The sequence below is a fragment of the Tachypleus tridentatus genome, chromosome 11 (genome assembly GCF_004210375.1).
Source record: "Tachypleus tridentatus isolate NWPU-2018 chromosome 11, ASM421037v1, whole genome shotgun sequence".
NCBI lineage: Eukaryota > Metazoa > Arthropoda > Merostomata > Xiphosura > Limulidae > Tachypleus > Tachypleus tridentatus.
The window spans coordinates 57802493-57823018 of NC_134835.1; the positions used below are offsets into that span (position 1 = coordinate 57802493).

The 20526-nt window shown below is 33.1% G+C and overlaps 1 protein-coding gene across 2 annotated transcripts in view; it reads left to right on the top strand.

Annotated features, from left to right (window-relative positions):
• The window catches only part of LOC143232222 (protein big brother-like), a 38356-nt gene extending 19446 nt beyond the window's left edge, over window positions 1-18910 (top strand). Inside the window, exons 4-6 of one of the 2 annotated variants that reach the window (XM_076467383.1) lie at window positions 14680-14796; window positions 15062-15272; window positions 16849-18910. In XM_076467383.1, the coding sequence (XP_076323498.1) occupies window positions 14680-14796; window positions 15062-15272; window positions 16849-16868 (348 nt within the window). In that variant the 3' untranslated portion in view covers window positions 16869-18910. The remainder of the gene's footprint in view (window positions 1-14679; window positions 14797-15061; window positions 15273-16848) is intronic. The other variant, XM_076467384.1, reaches the window with a different exon arrangement.
• Window positions 18911-20526: the final 1616 nt, after the last annotated feature.

Genomic DNA, 20526 nt, shown 5'->3' on the forward strand with positions numbered 1-20526 from the left:
GTTTGGTGTGACAGGGATTCGAACCCGCAACCCTCGGATTACAAGTCGAGTGCCTATAGACGATTAAATAAACAGAACAAGATTAAAAAGAACAAAGTAAATTAGCTAAAGGTTTATTCCAACATGCAGCAAATTTTCCTATTGTCATTTTTTGTTTTGATTGATTTAAAGAATCATGTATATAACTTACAAGTACCAATTATAACATCAGCGAAATGTCAAGGAATAGCGTTTCCAGTGTAGAAGACTATAGAAACAGTAACTATATCAAATGGTTATTTTCTGAATAAAGCGGGTTTTCTCACTAATTAATGTCACTGTTTGTTAATGATATTTAAAGCCTAAAACTATATGTATGTACATATATATGTATATAAAGGAATTATGTGTGAAAACTAGTCCTAGATGACTGTGTGCCATACCTGTAGGACAGTGTGATGACAGGTTAAATTTATCTCAGCTCGCGATTCGTGTGAACCTAACGTTTGATGTATTGGCCGCGCATGGATCTTTTATACTTCCCGCACGATTTTCAGCTGAGCTGGGGCAGGATATTCGTATACCATAAACTGACAGTGAAAAACCGGATCTTTGACAGTGTGTTCTTGTTTTCGTCAAAGCAAATCTCAAAAACTACATTTAAAGTATGTGATACTGATTAAGCCTTTATGTACTACAATTTTCCAAACGTTCTATCACTTGCAGATGCACTTACACCTACGGTAAACTGTTTTACAGTTTTCTGCTCTGTGATAATCTCAGATAATTTTTTGGTAGTTTTTACCAAAATATCTAACTAATACCAAAACTGATAGGCATACAAAGCCTCCTAATGTACTCACCTCGTTTTTTTGAAATAGAACTGAGTTTTTATATATAGTTATGACAGATCTATCTTCTTGAAGACTGTATGCACAGTAAAGAAGGTAACCAAGATATTGACATTCAAATGTTGTAATTTTTATCATGGTTATTTATTCCTGTGTTATGTATGTTTGTGTATAAAGCTCTTCTGTGGTTCAGTAAGAAGTCTGAAAGATTAAAGCAATAAAATCTGATTTCAATACACCCTGTCGCTTGTTGCTTAGCACAACAAACAAACTCTATATCAATGTATTTGTGCGAGTAGGCCTTTTTTAACATTAAGTTTCTAAAGTTTTGCTTTTAAACTTTAGCAACAAGCAGAATAACAAATCAGGAAATACCTTAACTGGCTTATTATTACGAAGAATGTGTGTGCGTCTTCATTTATCAAAGCCACCTCCGGCTATCTACTGAGTCTACCGAGGGGAATCGAACCCCCGATTACGCAGAGATGAGTTTATAAAGTTTACTTAATAGTTTAGTTCGTGGACATTTGTGAGGAGTTTTTCAGTGTTGATTAATTAAAAACTGATAATACAGAAAGACTGTTTGAATTTCTTTTTGTATTTGAGTTTGAACTTTATTTCTGATGTATTTTGCGATAAAGCATGGTGGATCAGACAATTATTACCTAAAATTCCTTTTTTAATGTATCTCGTTTTTTCGTACGGAACGGCTCAACTTTTGCCGCTACAACTCGGCTTGGCTTCAATTTTGAAGAATTAAGAGCTATACATGGCCGTGGATCGCCCAGTAACGTTACATGTTTGCCAGTTTCGTCTTCTTCTGTTGCTGGGTAACCTGAATCTAGCAGGTAGCTAGGGATGGATACTTTATATATGATCATAATAAAGTTGCGTTATTTGTAAGTATTGAGACATCAAAGGTATTCTGATTTATTCCTAAAAATAAAATAAAAAACAATAAACAATTTTAATGAACGTTTGATTAACATACTTCCATATGGGAAGAGCTATAATTTCTGTATAAATTAATGATTTGAGCGCTATATGTTCAATTAGTAGACTATTTTATCAGCGCATGCGCAGAATTATCAACCTATTTGTAAATATATCAAAATATGTAATATTAGAGATGCGAGGAACGTACTTTTGTTAAAAACGTCCATTACGACAAGAAATATATATGAGAGAAAGAAGAAAGGTTTAACAAGACAACAGAGTGAAAGGAAGTAAGTGGAAATTCTTAAACTACAAAAATGAAATGTACTAATTAGAAATATTTTTAAAAATTGAACTAATTAACACCTATAGTTAATAGTATACATTTTTAATTTGAGTAGCTTCCTGAGCGTAAATGGGTTAAACACCTAGGTCAGAAAATACTGTAAAACAATGTATATTTTATGTGTTAAAGATTTATTTTAGCTTTAACCAAAGGTGAAACTGAAAAGAAAGTATGTGACGTAGAAGCCCAATGCATTATTTGTTTGGATATAAACTTGTTGTGAACCACAGTTTGGCATATTCAAGGCTCACTAGCACAGTTTGGGTGAACAAGCCAAAGAAACACCATTAGGCTTCTTATAATGGTAAAAAGTATAGAATATCTATGGGGTTTTGGGTCTTTAGATTAAAACGGACTCAAAATACCATATAAATAATGTATAATTTAGGACTACTGACAAGAGAGAAAGCGAACAGCTAGCAGTAACCGTCATCACAAGAACTTGTCAGATTCTCTAAACCGAATAGGTCCGGCATGGCGAGGTAGGTTAAGGCGTTCGACTCGTAATCTCAGGGAAGTGAGGGCGTTAAAATTTGACGGTCAATCCCACTATTTGTTGGTAAAACAGTAACCCAAGAGTTGGCGCTGGGTGGTGATGACTAGCTGCCTTTCCTCTAGTCTTAAACTGCTAAATTATGGACGGCTAGCGCAGATAGCCCTTGAGCAGCTTAGCCTGAAATTCAAAAAACAAACAAACCGAATAACAGGAATAGCAGACTTATAGCTTGCTTAAAACCGAAACTGAGGGACATGCTCATTGGCATTACGTTTTCATCTTTTTCTGGCTCTTAGTTCTGTAGACTTACGTGTTAGATCATTTTTAGGTTCAGTGATATTAAGATAAATAGCGAAAAGAAATACCTAATTCAAACCAAGAACATTACATTACCTTTAAAAGCCAGTACGAATGATATTAGTTTATATGCAAAAACGGCTCGTTTGGGTTGAGAAAATATTTTACATAGAAGAGCGAACCCAAACGAGCCGTTTTTGCATATAAATTTCTCAACAAGTGGGTTTCTCGACATCACTGAATGATATTAGTGTTTACTTACTTCAAAAGAGGAGGAATGATTGCAAAAATATTGAATATGGTGGAGAGAATGATATTTCATTTAATATGGATCCGTACTGATAAAAAGTATAATTAAATGGTACCATTCCTACTGTTTTTTTGTGTGTTTTTTGCGGAATTTGAATATTTTGATCAATATTTGGACATGTTGTGTGGATATGTGTGTCAAGATACAAAAACTTCTCTATGAACTTAAAAAGCATAAAGTTAAGTGATATTATAGTAATGTGTGTATAGTGATAAATAAAAATTATGTACCACATAACACACTTCACGTAGTGCTTCATAAAATTATAATCATAGAGAAACTCCCAGTAATATTTACCTACTTCTGTATCTCATAACGGCTGTTAACACTTTTATTGATAAGGAAAGAACAACGTTTCAACTTTTCTAGATAATCTTCAGGTTAAGAAAGAGAGAATTTGAATTTGACCGTTGACCAGTTTCGATGTAATCTCCCTCTTCACAGAAGTCATTACAGAATTCACTACCACCAAAACTGATTTTATGTTCAATAACCAAAACTACCTACAAATAAATGGCCTAAGTATGGGGAATCCCCTGCCATCAGTTCTAACTAACATTTTTATGACACAGATTGAATCACAAGCGATCAATTCAGCCTTATGCCCACCGCTATACTGATACAGGTATGCTGATGATACAATTGTTGGATTCACATCTACAGAACACACTCATAGTATTTTCAGTCACGTTAACTCGATACACCCTAACATTAAGTTTACCTGTGAACAGCAGAAACTAACCAAATAGCATTTCTTAACCTCAAAATATCTAAAACTGATACACAATTCAAAACAGAAATTCACAGGAAAATCACCCATACTGGATTATACATTCCCTGGGACTCAGCACATGAAACAAAAAACTCAACATATTAAAAAACCAAATAAGCACAGCCACAAAACTATATTCACCTGATAAAATAAACGATGAAATCAACAAAATAAAGCAACACTTCATCAACATCAACAAATTACCTCAAAAAATTGTAGACAAAATTATACACACACACCTAGAACAACAACAAACAAACAATAATAAATCTCAATATACAACAAACTACAAAACCTTATACTTCTGCATACCCTATGTTCCCGACATCAGCGAAAAAATAACCAACACTTGGAAAATAAAACTTATAACAAAACACAACATTCCAGTAAACACCAAATTTATTCAAAAACCAGGTACAAAACTAAAGTCTATAATATGCAAAAACTACACTGGCAACAACTGCCATGACTTCTATATTGGAGAAATAAAACAGGAAAATGTAAACAAGATAAAAAAAGAACAACAACAACACCGCCACACATTTTTGAACACTGCAAATCAAATAAACACAACATATCCATAGAAAACACCCAGATACTAAGTAGGAAAACAAATATAAACAAAGGCAAAATTAAAGAACCCCTACTTATACAACAACTAAAACTAAAATTAAACCAATATAAAGGAACATCTTTATTCCTGTACTAATTAATAAACTAATATCCACCTGCAACGCCTCCTATAATCCCGTACACGTTTACACTCTTGTCCCTAAGACATGTGTCGTCAACGATCACATTCAAATTCTCTGTTTCTTAACCTGAAGATGATCTAAGAAGGTCGAAACGTTGTTCTCTCCTTATCAATAAAAGTGTAAATACCCATAACATCCGTTCTGAGATACAATTTTATTTCAAGTGGCTTTCTCATCATCAAGATTTCCCAACTTCTGTAAGTTGAGGATACGTGATGGTTATGACAGTGAAAATATAATATATATCAACACAAAATTAAGGAAGTTTTAAGTTAAAGGTTGAAATAAATGTAAAGTTTCTAGTAACTAAAATTAAGTAGTTTAGTTTGTTTTATTTTGGAATAATTTGACAATACTCTATTGCAGAAAAATTTACCTCAAAAACAAAAATTTTACGTTTTAAAAAAAATGTACATATATAATTAGGATGTTAATAGTGATTAACATAAGTTGCATTTTAAAGAGCATATTGAAGACATGGGAAACTGTAGTCTTGACATTAGCCATAACATAAAAGTAATGTTTTAATAAACCTATTACATGCATAAAATCTGAAAATACAGAATAAAGATGTGGTGAAGTCGTCATAGTAATATTTCCAAAGTTACGCCTGCTTGATGCTGTTGTTTCTATCTATTGGCATTAATCGAATGTCGTTAATATTACTCAACTGTATCGGGTATGTCTTATTCACAGTAAGTATAGTTATAATTTTGTTGGATTACATTTTTTACGCAAGCCAGAAAGATTTAAATAACCAAAACTGATACACAATTCAAAACAATTCAGAGAGTGTACATTTCTAAGTATGGGTATACCGCTTTATTTATTCAAATAACATTTTTTTCACGTTAAGAAGTATTATTATACCAGTTTTACTTTACATTTCTGGTAACAGTTTTGACTTTTCTTAATGAGTTAGTAACTTTTAGGGTTTAGACAGTAGGTGGTATTTCATAGTACATGGTAGTTTAGTTTTAACGGATATCGAGAGTAGAGGACACGTGTCTGCCGCTCAGGAACACGGTCCAGACCAGGCGGGAAATGTAGAGGAAGTGACCCCATCAACATGTGACTGACACGGTATAAGCAATTTGCATGAAGAATAGCGCTTACTCGCTCACGACATTCGAACATTTGTTGGTACAAAGGTCTAGCTCATTCAACCATTAACTACGCACTCATCAGTAATTTACTTGATTTACTTGCATGCAGTTTCTAATGGGAGTAACTGAATCGTTTTTCATGAGTGAACCCTAAAACGACCATACTAAATGTTTAATTACTGAGGGTTAGAGTGGAATGTTCTTCTTTAGTTATTGATAGGTTAACGCGATATAAGTCTAGACGTAACAAATCTGTTAAGTTAGAGCGTTTATTCGTATAGGTTACATTTTGATTGACGTTGCCGTTTTAGTCTATTGCTATTTATCTGATGTCGCTCACCTTGTCGTTATCTCAAAACATTAGCTACTTCTGCGTTTTTCACATTGTACAAAAACAATTTAACGTCACTGTTTGACGGACGAAACTTGATATCTATAATCAACTGTTTTTGTTTTTCGTTTTTTCTTGTTTATGATATAATTCTCTTTCCGTTTCTCACGAGCTTACCACTGCTAAATCAATAATTCACTTCATTAATCCTATTCACAGTAAGCTAAAGTGGCCGTTTTACACACACAAACATGTTATGTCAGTTTGTTGAAACATTGGTCTAGCTCTCATATTTGTTTGAAGAAATACAAACTATCTTAAAGTATTACTGATAAGTATACAAATATGCTCAGTCTATATGTTTGTGATTATATGTATATTCATTAAATCATTAGCATTTATAATTTTAAAAAGTATTTTAACAGAAATAACAGCTAATCACATGTGTAAATTCTGAAACTCAGAGTGAATATGTGGTCAGGCTTAGGATATACGATATTCATTAATGTTAATAAGAATGAGAAATTGTGCTTTGTAGGTCTCTTTTAATCACAACATTTTACATGATTCTCAAAATATCATATGAAGCTCTTTGCTTGCGGGCTGTTATTATGAATCTTAGGTAGAATGTGTAAATACAGTTTACTTTTAATGAGCATTACATTGTATTTATTCGACATATTTGTTTGAACATTGAATTAAAATTTCTTTCCGATAAATGATTCTAAACAAAACATTTCTAAATATTATTCCATATATCGGTATTACAACGTATTTCTTCTAAATCCAGTCAACATTACGTTTGACTTCCAAACCATTTTTTTTTATTTTCATAAAGTATTTTTTCTAGATAAAATAACTTTGGATGCTAAATATATTTTAGTCTTTGTAATCTAAACCATTATTCAGGAATCTCATATATCAGTACCTAAAATAACTGTCATCGGATTTCAATATGTGCATAAAGTGCTCTAACGACATCAACAGTTATGATCCAGTATGTGACTTGAGTATATGCGAGTGTAGGACTAATATGATACTACCTGTTAAGAAATAAATACTGCGCTAGGGCGTGTAACCAAAATCATGAAAACTGTCTTTATCCTTGACGGAGTCGAAGATGTACCTGACCCTCTGGAGTCCAACAAAATCAGACCTAAAAATCCGATCCAGCGGATGACTTGACATTCGTTATTCGTGATGGTATTTTTATCCATATGGACAGTTAATCATTTCGTATTATGAAATGGTGTATACTTTAAAAAAAAATATATATTTTCCTTTCAATTAAATACCTAATTGTTGTTCTATTTAAAATTACATTTTAAGTTTTTATACGTTTAGCAGTGCTTGTTAAACTTGGGCGTTGATTAAGTAGAAAACTGCTGAGTTTGTGTGAGGTTTGTATATAGTTATTTCATGTTCAGTGGAGGTACATGCAGGTGTTACAACAGAGAGACAGAGTATAAGGATCTGTTCCCGTACTGCCAAAGGCAACTCAAATTACGTGGTCTAAAGGCATGACCACCCCAGAAAATTAATATCATAATATACGTAATTTACAGTTGCTTTATAAGTCAGAAATGTTACAGTAGAGGTGCTGTATCACCCCCAGTTCTGACGCTTCTGATGTTACATACTTTTTCAATTTTATAAAGTTTTTCAAAACTGATATTGTGTAATAATTCAACACTATAATATTAGTTTGAATAATTTAATCTTATAGTTGTTATATAAATGGTCTTATCTGACTATAGTGACACTTTTAACTTATCGGTTCCATGGCCTTATAGTTATTTAAGCATTTCGTGCTAGGAACCCATCTCATATTTTCCGGTACATATCCTTCCATCAATGGTATACGACAGAAGATAAATAGGTCACACTAACTGCAATTACACTTCTCATGAAAAACACGTTTGGGTTTGTTAAATGAAATATTCTGCAGTGGTATGATTAGTTCTGATAGTTACAGGCGTACTTCTTAAGGTTCCTCAAAAATGTTACAAAAAAAAAACTCTTCATTAAATTTATGGACCAAGTTTGCTATACACAACGTGAAATTTAGACATTTGGACAGAGTCCTTTACTCATTACACGTAAATATTAGAATAACATGTAGTATTAATGCAACCAATTTGTTCCTCTGAAAGTTTTCGTGGATAAGCAACATGAGATACATCTTTTCTCTCCAAGTTCAAAATTGGTATCTTCAACAAAAAAGAAACGTGAGATTAACTCCACTCTTGTACTCTCTATTTGCCAGATAAGTCTATTCTTATATTCATTGTTTTCCATTAAGTTATAGCAATTTCTAAGAGTTTTACCTTTCATATATACATATAAAGACATATATTATCTTGCATTCAGAACAATAAATTAGTAGGATTAACATTGCACACAAACACACACTGTGAAATATCACTCAGAGGCTTAGTTCTTCCCCACGTTTCTCTTCATAGATGTCAACATTTTGTTGTTGGTTAGAAACTCAATAAATTCCTTATCTAATCACATTTCTATACACTATAAGATTTATCTTGAAACTATCCCTGTTTTCGTAAGTCATTTCACGACAGCTTATGTCTTATAGAATGAGTCCTCAGAACTACCATATAAAAGCGATACCAACGGTCTAATAATAAGTTAACAAACAGTGATTTATAAGAATAATAGATTGATTTAATTACTGACCAACATACTAGATGTTTTTCAGAACATTGATTCATCTTCTTTAGGTATAACAAATATCAAAATTGCTATATTATAGCCACTTCATAACAACAATTTTTACATTAGTTTTCTTATTAATTAATTCATAATAACTATTACATTTACTATCGAATTAGACCAAGAATAGCAACAAGTAGTTATCAAATTATACACTTCAAAATACATAATATAGTATATTGATAATGATTGTTAGAATATAACTATAGAATTCGCTCAAATTAGTAAATATTTTACTACCTATCGAAGATGGACACTTTTAAAGTGGTTTTTATACATTACTGTATTTTCTATTTGCTATCCAAAGGACACTTTTAAAGAAATTTATAGTATTTTTTTTTTGCATTTGAATTACTCATGTATTGTATATAAGATTTACAGCCAAAGAGAATATTTAAGGATGAATGCTTTATTCGACCAATTTTAAACTGAACGTTCATATTAAAAACAAACAAACATTATTGTGGTTGAGTTATCTCAAATTGTTTTGGTATTTTTGTTCCATTAACGACAATAATAGTGATATTACTTATCTACAACAATTAAGATGTTTGGTGTTGAGGAGTTTCAGGCGTATTTATATTATTAGACTAAATGTTACATAATTACTCATTACGTGTATGCAAAGCTGGTTATGCTGAAAATAAATTTAATGCAACGGAAATACAGATTTTTGTATCTGTAAATTTATTTCAGAAGCAACGCAAATGCTGAATTTTGTTTTCGAAAGTCTTCGGAGAGTAGCATTAAGTAGCAAGTTCAAGTTCATTAGTACATACGGTTTTACTAAGAAACGATATACGTACCAAACTGCTAGGGTTAGCTTTCTTTCTGTTAAAGGGGAGAACGCTGGTATTAAAAATTTGCACATGCGCAGCAACAATCCGTTACGCTTGTTGACCAAACCCTTCATTGGTCTTAACCTGGAAGTAGTTATTAGAGTGGGCAATAATCACCTTTGAAATCGATTCCACCTAATGTTAATGATACTAGTTTTATTCAAATCATGGACCCATTATTACACTAACTGTTTAAGCTGCATTCTATAGCCTGTATGAAACGTAATACTACCTCAAAAATGAACATATAACGCTCTGTTTGAAACGAGTGAATCCGTCATAATTAAGTAAAGCATAAAAGTAAAACATGTTAGTTTACGTGAATGAAATAAATTTCAGATGCAGAAAAAAATAAACATTATTTGGATAAGTTTGTTTGGATATGTCGCTTATTCAAACAAATGTACAAATGTTAACTGATAAACTAGAGAGAATGCAGCTAGCGAACAGCATCCACCACAAATTAAATAGTGGGATTTCACTGTTGCTCTTGTAATACATCTATAGTCTCAAGATGCGGTAGGCAATACTGCGGTAACATGACGAAAATCGCAGGTTCTCGAATGTATAGTTCGGCGTGTTAATTACTAGGTGACGCTCGATCCATCAAAATAGTATGAAAATCACGTTTATTTTATCGATCGTTTTGCATATTTTCTTTTTCATTCTAAAATGTTTCCCAGTTGTGCTGTTTATCTTAATTAAAATGTGTAATGGCCAGGTAATTTAATTTACATAATCAGAACAAATAAAACCGAGGTAGAACACGTTATATTAAAATGATTTTGGAACTTCATCCTATTAGATCGTGCTGTATCCGACGGCTTTATATCTTGATATATATATATATGTGTACACTGCTGGCCAAAATCTTAAGGCCAATAAACATAAAGAAAAAATATGTATCTTTCGTTGTTAAACCCAACCACTTATTTGAGTGGAGCTTCGAAAAATGAAAATAAGAAAAGGGAAAATAAAAATTAAAAACTTCTTTAGCATTTGATAGGGAAAATGTAAACACTAATAAATTAGCCTAAATACTAGCTGATCAAAAGTTTAAGACCACACTGAAACAAAGTGTTAATCGGTAAACACGTAACGAAATTTAGTCATTTGTGTTCAAGCATTTGCGTTGTCAACATTTCCCACTGACATCTCCTGTGTTACACTGGGTAAAAACATGGCAAAGGTTAAAAAGCTGACAGAATTTGTACGTGGCAGAATTGTCGAGCTGCAAACGCAAGATCTCTCTCAACGTGCCATGCTGGTGAGATTGGGCGAAGTAAAACTGCTGTTGCAAATTTCTTAAAGGACTCTGAGAGATACGGAACGAGAATTTCAAGTGGTCGGCCCAAGAAAATTTGCCGGCGTTGAGAAGGAGGATTTGACGGGTTGTTTGACAAGACACCAGCTGATCGTCGAACCAGATTAAAGCCCTTACGGACGCAGAATGCAGCTTAAGAACAATAAGACGGCATCTACGAGAGAAAGGCTTTAAAAACCGTAAACGTCTTCAAAGGCCACGCCTCCTTCCACATCACGAAACAGCTCGGTTAAACTTTGCTGAGAAGCACCAAACATGGGACGTAGAAAAGTGGACGAAAGTTTTGTTCCCTGATGAGTAAAAAGTTAACCTGGATGGTCCAGATGGGTTTCAACGTTACTGGCACGATAAGGATATCCCACCGGAGACATTTTCTACACGACACAGTGGAGGAGGTTCCATCATGATCTGGGGTGCTTTCTTTTTCCATGGAACAATAAAGCTTCAGGTTATACAGGAACGTCAAACAGCAGCTGGCTACATTGGAATTTTGGAGAGAGCATCGTTATTGACTGAAGGCCCTCGCTTGTGTGGAAATGATTGGATCTTTCAGCAGGACAACGCTGCAATTCACAATGCCCGCAGGACAAAAGACTTTTCCATGGCGAATAACATAATTCTTTTGGGCCATCCAACGTGTTTGCCCAAACTGAACCCCATTGAAAATGTTTGGGGTGGATGGCAAGGGAAGTCTACAGAAATGGACGTCAATTCCAAACAGTGCATGATCTTCGTGAAGCCGTCTTCACCACTTGGAATAACATTCCAGCCAGCTTTCTGCAAATGCTTATATTGACCATGCCAAAGCGAATGCTTGCAGTTATTCGCAATGACGGCCGTGCAACTCACTATTGAGACCTCTTATTGGGTATTTCCTACCCTGTTTAGGACTTTTTTTTTGGTATGGTCTTAAACTTTTGCCCAGCTAGTATTTAGTCTAATTTCATAGTGTTCACAATTTCCCAATTAAATGCTAAAAAAAGTTTTTTATTTATATTTTCCCTTAACTTATTTTTATCTTTTACAAATGACTAAATCTCGTTACGTGTTTACCGATTAACGCTTCGTTTCAGTATGGTCTTAAACTTTTGACCAGCTAGTTTTTTATTTTTATTTTCCCTTTTCTTATTTTCATCTTTCGAAGCTTTACTCAAATAAGTGGTTGAGTCTAACAACGCAAAATGCATATTTTTTTCTTTATGTTCATTGGCCTTAAGGTTTTGGCCAGCAGTGTATATCTTTGTAGCATAGTTTCCATTGCAACAAGCTCTGTTGTAAGGCTATTACATCCAACGTACATCATCACTTCCTGCCTTCTTCTACAATCTATCTAGTGTTTGAGGATCAAGGGTTTCTAGCACCCTTTTCAATAGTCGGATAGTTTAGAAATTCAGAAGTGCTGCTTCCGTTGACGTGACCAGTAGGTCTTGTTATTCGACTTTCTATAGCTGCTTGAGATACGTATCTGATGAACTGATATGTTGTGGAATCATTTTGTGTACACGTTACTTGCGTCATTTCTCCAAACAGAAATTCTTCTTGATTATGTTGCTGTCTTTTGTCTGGATCAGGTGGACGAATTTTGCCACTGATCTTTGTGACCATGAATTCTCACTTATTGTAAGCTATTGCACTTCACTTACCTCAAATGAGGTATGATTTATTTCTGGATGACTTGGTATGCCAAGGTGGTTCACACTCCTTTTGTTTTCCAGTACTGTTAAATACAAGGGAAGTCTGTATCCCTTATCTGAACACATCTTTATGATTTTACTTTATGAATATTTGATGTCGGCAAGGGTGTTATGTACCTTTCCCAAAACTTTAAAATGTAGTTCTGATACATTCTGTTTCTCTACGATTTTAAATAATTGGCGGTTGTCACATGACTTACTGATTTACATGTTTGTAATGGTTTTAATATAACGTATCCAACACTATGTAGATTTTGGAAGCAGCAGTTTGAATGCTTTCAACTGTGGTTTTCGTTAGTTAAGGCGCAGATAGCCAAGTTGCTTTGCACCAAAAAACTCCAACCAACCAACAAACAATCGTTCGTTCAAAACGTTATACATGTAGGCATGCTATGAAAATGAAAGCAAGTAATTATTTTTTTTGTTTTCGTTTTAATAAGGCCCGGATAGAGCTGCAATTATAATTTGGTATAACAATGTCACAATACAAGTAAGCACAAAGTATGACCAGAGTTTATTTGAATATACGAGCAAGGTGCTCTCGTTTTGATCAGAGGAGCTGTTTATTTTCCTCTGGCCATATTTTTTTATTATTTACATCAAATTTTCAAGATAAGAACTTCTTGTAGCTTTCTTTATTTCATTTTATAGACATAACGTATATCTATGCTGTTATTTATTTAACATCCTGCGGTGCCGCTTGTGCAGAATTGAAAACTACCAGGTAATTAGAGCCGAACTCCTTTTCTCAAGGCACTGACATATTTTCTTGCCATAGTTTGCAGAAAACATCTCAGCACGAGGTAAACGTAGTTATTTTTACAGTTCTAAAAATCAAGTTTCTGGTTTTAATAAAACTCACCAGCTAGAGTTTTGTTACCCCCTACATCTGAAACCACCATGATTATCTATAATCACAACATGGTAACTAACAAGATGAGGAATAACAATGTTCGTGAATCTATTGCTGGTTGTTTAATGTCACTTCGTGCTCTAGGCGGCACTCTTTCATCGTAACAAGTAAAACAAAATATGCGAACTAAGGCAAGTAGACCCGAAAGAAGAAATTTAAATAAGCTTTGACTTCTTAAAAGTAGAATACCGCCACATCAAAGTATGATAAATTATGTTTCAGGAAAATCCAGAGTTTGGTAGGAACCACATTAGACTTCCGCAAATAACAAAAAGTCCAAACAATAACAGAAGTAATCATAATGTTGAGAAATTTAGCCTCTGCTAACCCGTTTTCAATAAACAATGAGTAGGACAGTTTGGAAACCAATGTGTTTAAGTCTCTTTATTTTTTCCGAGGCATGATTATTTACAAGAAATTTATTCAGTTACTCATGATACAGACACCTAACTCTGTTTGTGTTGTATACACACTCTCTCTTTTTTTTTTTTGACCAGCTAAAACCCATATCAAGTTTGTATAGCTTTTCTTACGATGCCCCCACTTAAAAATGATTATTATATTATCCCAGTGCTATCGTAGCATAGCTTCAGGCCTGATAACACTAACACTCTAGTTTCAACTCAGTTGTCACAGCAGATATAATCTGTTGGGAAGTTTTACAAATACAAATACAAACACAGATAATCACTTAGGAAATTATATGGAAAATAGTATTTTGTTAGTTAACCTTTTGTACCAAGAGCGCTTGAACTCGATGTTCAGATAGATATTCAGGAATTGCTCACATATATTAGTATTAATATTGAATAGTTCGATTAAACTCTTGTTTATAGAAACGTAACTGTGCTTGTAGTTCATTACAATGTTATACTTCACTAAAGGTGGTGATAAAGAAAGGTTAAAATACTTTTTCGTAATGAAATGTAAATACAAAAACTCAGTTCAAAGAGTTTAGTCTTTGATTTTTTTTATGAGACCAGAATTCTTTTTGTTCCAGGTTCACATAACGTCTAGTTTTATAATGAATGGTGTGTGTGTGAGATGGAGAGGATGGATCGACATGGAAAGACTAGACGGAGCTGGATGTCTAGAATATGACGAGGAACGAGCACAGGTAAAAGCTTACACTATAACTTATTCCCTTAGGAACGAATTTGTTTCTTTAATCTTATGCAAGCACTCAGTTCTGAAAGTCCAATATCAGGGATGAATAAGTTATTATATTATAAATTATTAGTCTCTGTTTTATATAATATTTTAAGCCCGAGAAAGCTCTTTTTTATTTCGCATAACTCACATTAACACGTTAATTATTATGGATAACCTCTAACTTTACTTGCTTTTTTTACCCCGTCTGAGAGTCCCATATGATTTTTCAGGTTGAAGATGCTATACTCAGGGAACAAATTGATAGATACAACCAGAGACTGCGGGATTTCGAAGAGAAACAGAGAGCTTATAGAGCTCAGCAGGAGCGTCACGAGGAGGCGGAGACCGAGGTGAGTGAAAACGGTTGGCGGTGCTCCAGGGCGATGGATCCATCAAATTCACTAGATCATCAGCCAACTGATACCTTTATTTATGCCTTAGGTGTGCACGAAGTTTTTTTTTAGCTGTGTTTATTCTTTCACGTTTCTAGTTTTTACTTTCTCTAGATTCAGTTGTATATATATACACATAAACAGGAAGCTAGAGAAGAGTTAGTGGGATACCTTACAGATGCATAGTAGGTGAACACATCCATGGTAGTGATATATGGCTTCTTTGTTTTGTTATGTTGATTGAAAACCTGAGAACACATATGAGAAACATAATGAAGCCTTGCTCTGAACGTTTACATCTTAAACTTCCGTTTTTTGACTAGTTTGTCATAATATCAATAACAATTATCAAACTTGAGAAAGTAAAAACTATTTTATTGAATGTTTGGTCTTACGTGAAAATTATTTTGGTAGGAGTGTGGTGAATACAGTGATGAAAATGAGAAAAAATGATTGGATGGGTATATTATTAATGAGATAAAATAAACAAAAACGAGTTACATATTAACTAACTTTCGTCATCACTAAACTTACAGAGATTCAAAATTTTAAACTAAATTGATACTAATAAAAAATAAAATCCCTATACTTTAATTTATAAAGCTACATATCTTGTGTGTTTAATTTAAGGAAAGAATTTACTGGTATTTTGCAGCTTTCAAATTTTACATTATTTATATCATTTAATAAACCTGATTAAATATCCATTTATTTGTACTTAGTGCCCCTTTCAGTCGAGCCCTAGCTTTGGTAGCGTGTTTGTATTGTTGGAGTGTAATGAACCAAAACGTATCAGAAGGCATATGTTTCTTTCATGAATCATTTTAAGGCTTTTATGGAAAGCGTTTGGACAGACGCATCTATTCCCACAAAGCTTAAACAGTGCTGATTCGAGCTTAACACTTTAGTACGAAACAATCAAATTGGCACGAAATGTTTGATCCTCTTAGGAACTGTTTGAAAAGATGAGATTTACCACTAGGTCAATGGGAGAAGGAAGAAGAGAAATGGCTTAATCCCCACGTTCAAACATTCCTATTTTAGACACAAAAAACCGGAGTGACTGAGAAACACGTGCCTGAGTAGAAAGCGAAAAGGCTCCACATCCAGGCTATTAGTTGTTGGACATTATTCTTTGCTTACGGTTTAAGCTTTTCTTAAATTATATACTGTTTCTTGAAACCTTGTTAATGCACGAAAAATTGTTACTTATACAAAACGACGTTATGTTACGCTAAGCGATTATCTGCATGTTTAATGTGTGTAATACAGTCAATGACATACAACGATAAGAAAAAAAACAATCAGCATACGATTTCATATGATTTTTTTCTTCTAATCATTAAGAAACTGACAAGTGCACGTGAATATAAGAATAAATATAACATAAAACATCAACATAGGAAAATTTACCAAGTATCATTGTTTCATTGACGAAATAAACTGCTTAAAGAAGAAAGTTATTTAGTTAGTGTTTTTCTTTACTCGTATTGAGAAGATCGTTTTGTAAGAAATAAACTTTTGCAGTATCTACTTAAAATACCATAGTTTCATGTGTAAAGGAATAACAATAATAATTAAATAATACATTAACGATATTTCTGTTTCTTAAATTATTTCTATAGACAAAGAGGAAAAGAACTGATCTTAGTCCCGAGCACACAAGTTCCACAAGCAACTGAATAAGCAATCAGTTATCTATTTTGAAGCAACCTCCTCCCCCGGTGACCTACCAGGAATCGCCCCCTGGTAACAGTGGAACTGACCAGAAAAAAGTTTGTGGTGTTTACGTAAACAGGAAAGATAACACAACCTGCTTATGTGGGATTGAAAATTCTAGTTGAGTCTACGAATCACTGTGTTAAGTGATGGAAATTGAAAACTAAAATGTTTAGCATTTATGATAATATGATTTAAACAATGTATGTGAATGAATTAGGTTTTATTTTTCAAACCGCTTGGATAGGTTATGCACTACTTTATATTGGGTGTTGTTACAGTTGTTATTGGATTTTTATTTATTTTTATTAAGTCTAAAACTAAAGCATGAGTTTTTTTCACCCCTTTTTGCAACATTTCAAGCATAATTAATAACATAAATAAGAGATATAATTTTAAATTTAACAAGTAGTTGGTTAAACATGTAATATGTTCTACTCTTAGTTATCAGATTGGTTGGCGGTTGCTCTGTGTATGAAAAGAAATGTCCGTACTCTCTAGTTTAGAACGCATTCTTTCTGAAAGAACTAAGCAATATTTGGCGCGATAATACATTTATATGTACATTTAATAAAAGTTTATATAAAGTAATTGCACCTTGTATGTGTGTGCAGACTGTACATTAACTTTTTTTTTCTATAATGCCATATAGTATCGAGAATATTATTCAAATATATCGTTTTATTGGAAATCTTTAAAATAATTGGAATTTTCCTGTACTGTTTATTGAGTTGGTCTCAGCAATTGGTCCAAAACATTCTACAACTTTATACACATTTCCTCACGCCTAAAGCTCATTAAAATCTTTGATTTTTATAAGATGTTTTATAAGAAGTTTATCAAAGCGGCACCAAACGATTCAATTTTAAGTTGTAAAATTGTACAAGTTTAATACTGATTATGTTTACACAGAATAAAGATCTGATGACTCTCATTATGTGTGAAAAACAATTAATACGGTGTTAAACCTGGATTTGAGTATTTGTTAGCTAAATTGATAAAGTTGTGAAACTGCCTTTAACACTCTAAGAAAAAGCAGCCAGTATTCTTACAAATATTGTAAATATTGTAAAAAGATATTTGGAGAATAGATTTGTGTGTTTCCGTGTTTTGTTTCTCTTACAGATTGCCTGATATTCTTGCCTTCTAAAAAATATTTTATTGATTTGTTTCTTTGGTGTTATTAATGCTTTGTATATAAAACTGTTTAAGATAAAGTTTGAGTTTATTCATTTTTCTCTATTTTTTATAACTGTTCATGAGTATTAAAATTGCCATTGTTCCGTGAACCAGTACTTTTCCATTCTGAAACAGCTTGTACCTTCTTAGAAAGTGTAGCGTATTTGAAATTTAATAAAAGTTATCGTTGAACGTACTTTGTAATTTTAAAGCAATTAAGAAAACTAGAATATATATGTAAATTCTAAAGAGTTAAAATAATGGTGCAGTTCGGTAAATATTATCTGGCTCATTAATTGTTTTTACTTATATTATAGGGGAAGAAACAAATTGCTCATAACCAACTGGTAACATGTCGATTTAACCTTTAATGCAGATTGAAACTTTACCTCGGTGTCTATTTTTTCTAAAACTTTGATTATATAATAAATATTGAAATTAATTTCTGGTGATATCAGCCTAGTTCTGTATTTGTGTATATATATATATATATATATATATGTATCTGTTTGTATATGGTAAATACATGGTTGTATGCATGTTAAGGTTCGTTCAAAAAGTTATGATGTTAACACTTGTACATATACACTTCTGTGGAATACAAGCAGTAATGGAAATAATGGATATTTTTATGTTTTTATGTTTAATGACTAACTATTCACGTAATTTCATAGCTTTACTAGTCCTTATGATGAGACAAAGAGTGAAAAGTTATTTTGTAAAAATAGTATTGGACACATGCTTTGGAGTAGGTTCTCCTAGGTTGATTTTGAATAAAGATGTAATTATTTAATAGGTTTAAGTGTGTTGACTGAATTAGAAACACCTATAGATTTTTCTCATTATTTGAATCTTGAGAATTACAATATTTCGTCATATTTTTTCAGTCTAAAATCTCGGACAAGATGATACGAACCTTTGCGTACTTATTAGCGAGTTGAATTTATGAAAATAAACAAAGGTGTTGAACTTACCGAAAACTCTATGATGGTACGAAACGTTTAGACCGAAAGTGTTTTTTTTTTTTTTTTTTTTTCATTTGTGGCTCAACGCAGAGTATCTTTCTTATTGTGTCCCTCCAGTGGTCCAGCAGTGAGTTTACCATAGCACAGATAGGCCATTATGTAGCTTTGTGCTTAACAAAAAATAAAACTTTTCTGCTGTATGGATCCTTTATGTACAACAGTAATTAATTTGCTACGTTTGATTTATGTAATGAACATGTATTGCTTGTTAATCCACATTTTAAAAATAGTCCAGTAAACAAGAGATATATATGAAATGGCCATTAACCAGATTAGTTTAGAAGATGCTTTGTTCATATACTGTCCCAAGTTTAATAACTTATAGTACAATACTTGTGATAAATTTATTATTTAAAGGAAAGCTTTTTGTTTGGAAATTTCGCACAAAGCTACTCGAGGGCTATCTGTGCTAGCCGTCCCTAATTTAGCAGTGTAAGACTAGAGGGAAGGCAGCTAGTCATCACCACCCACCGCCAACTCTTGGGCTACTCTTTACCAACGAATAGTTGGATTGACCGTCACATTATACACCCCCACGGCTGGGAGGGCGAGTATGTTTAGCGCGACGCGGGCGCGAACCCGCGACTCTCGGATTACGAGTCGCACGCCTTACGCGCTAGGCCATGCCGGGCCTTAAAGGAAAGCAAATGTAATGTAACAGTATTACCACTCGCAGTATGTACAAGGTGGTGTTAATCAGTGTATAGCTAATACATCAGTTTTTGTGTGTATATGTGATAAAATGTCCCACTAGCTTTCTCTTGTAAAAGTAACACAGAAGTGAAGTCAAAGAATTCCTAGCCCTTCGGTGACATGAGATTTACTTCGCCAGTTGACACAGATTTTAGTTTCACGTTGTCATATTGTGCACGCCTGTAAGACGCGATGCATAAAAAAGTTTAAACATTTTTATAAATATAAAATAATATTAATATCTGAAACCCATTTCTAACTTTTCTTAAATTTAACTTCAAACTGATTGGCCAAATTCATTGATAATTTGCTCGAGAGTTTTACAAAACAACTTATCACAGGCAGGCTTTTTAAAAGTTGGACTTTTCATAAATGTAACAATAAAAAGTGGGTCTTGTTATAGGTTTCTATTGTGATATCTCAAGTTAATAAGAGTTTCTTCTATTGCTTAGGTTTCCAATATTTTAAACTGCTGATTTGTGACTAAATTGTTTACATCAAAGGTTGAGCTCGGCCAAAAACACGGATAATACTTAGCGTTTTCATTTAGTTAATGAGTTTGTTTTCTTTGAGCGTTAAGCAATTCTCTGATAATGCTTTATTGACCTTTATTAAGTTCATGTTAAGTATGTTACTTTTATGCTTTAAACCTTGTGCTTTAAGCAGCAAAAATTGTTACAGAAATAA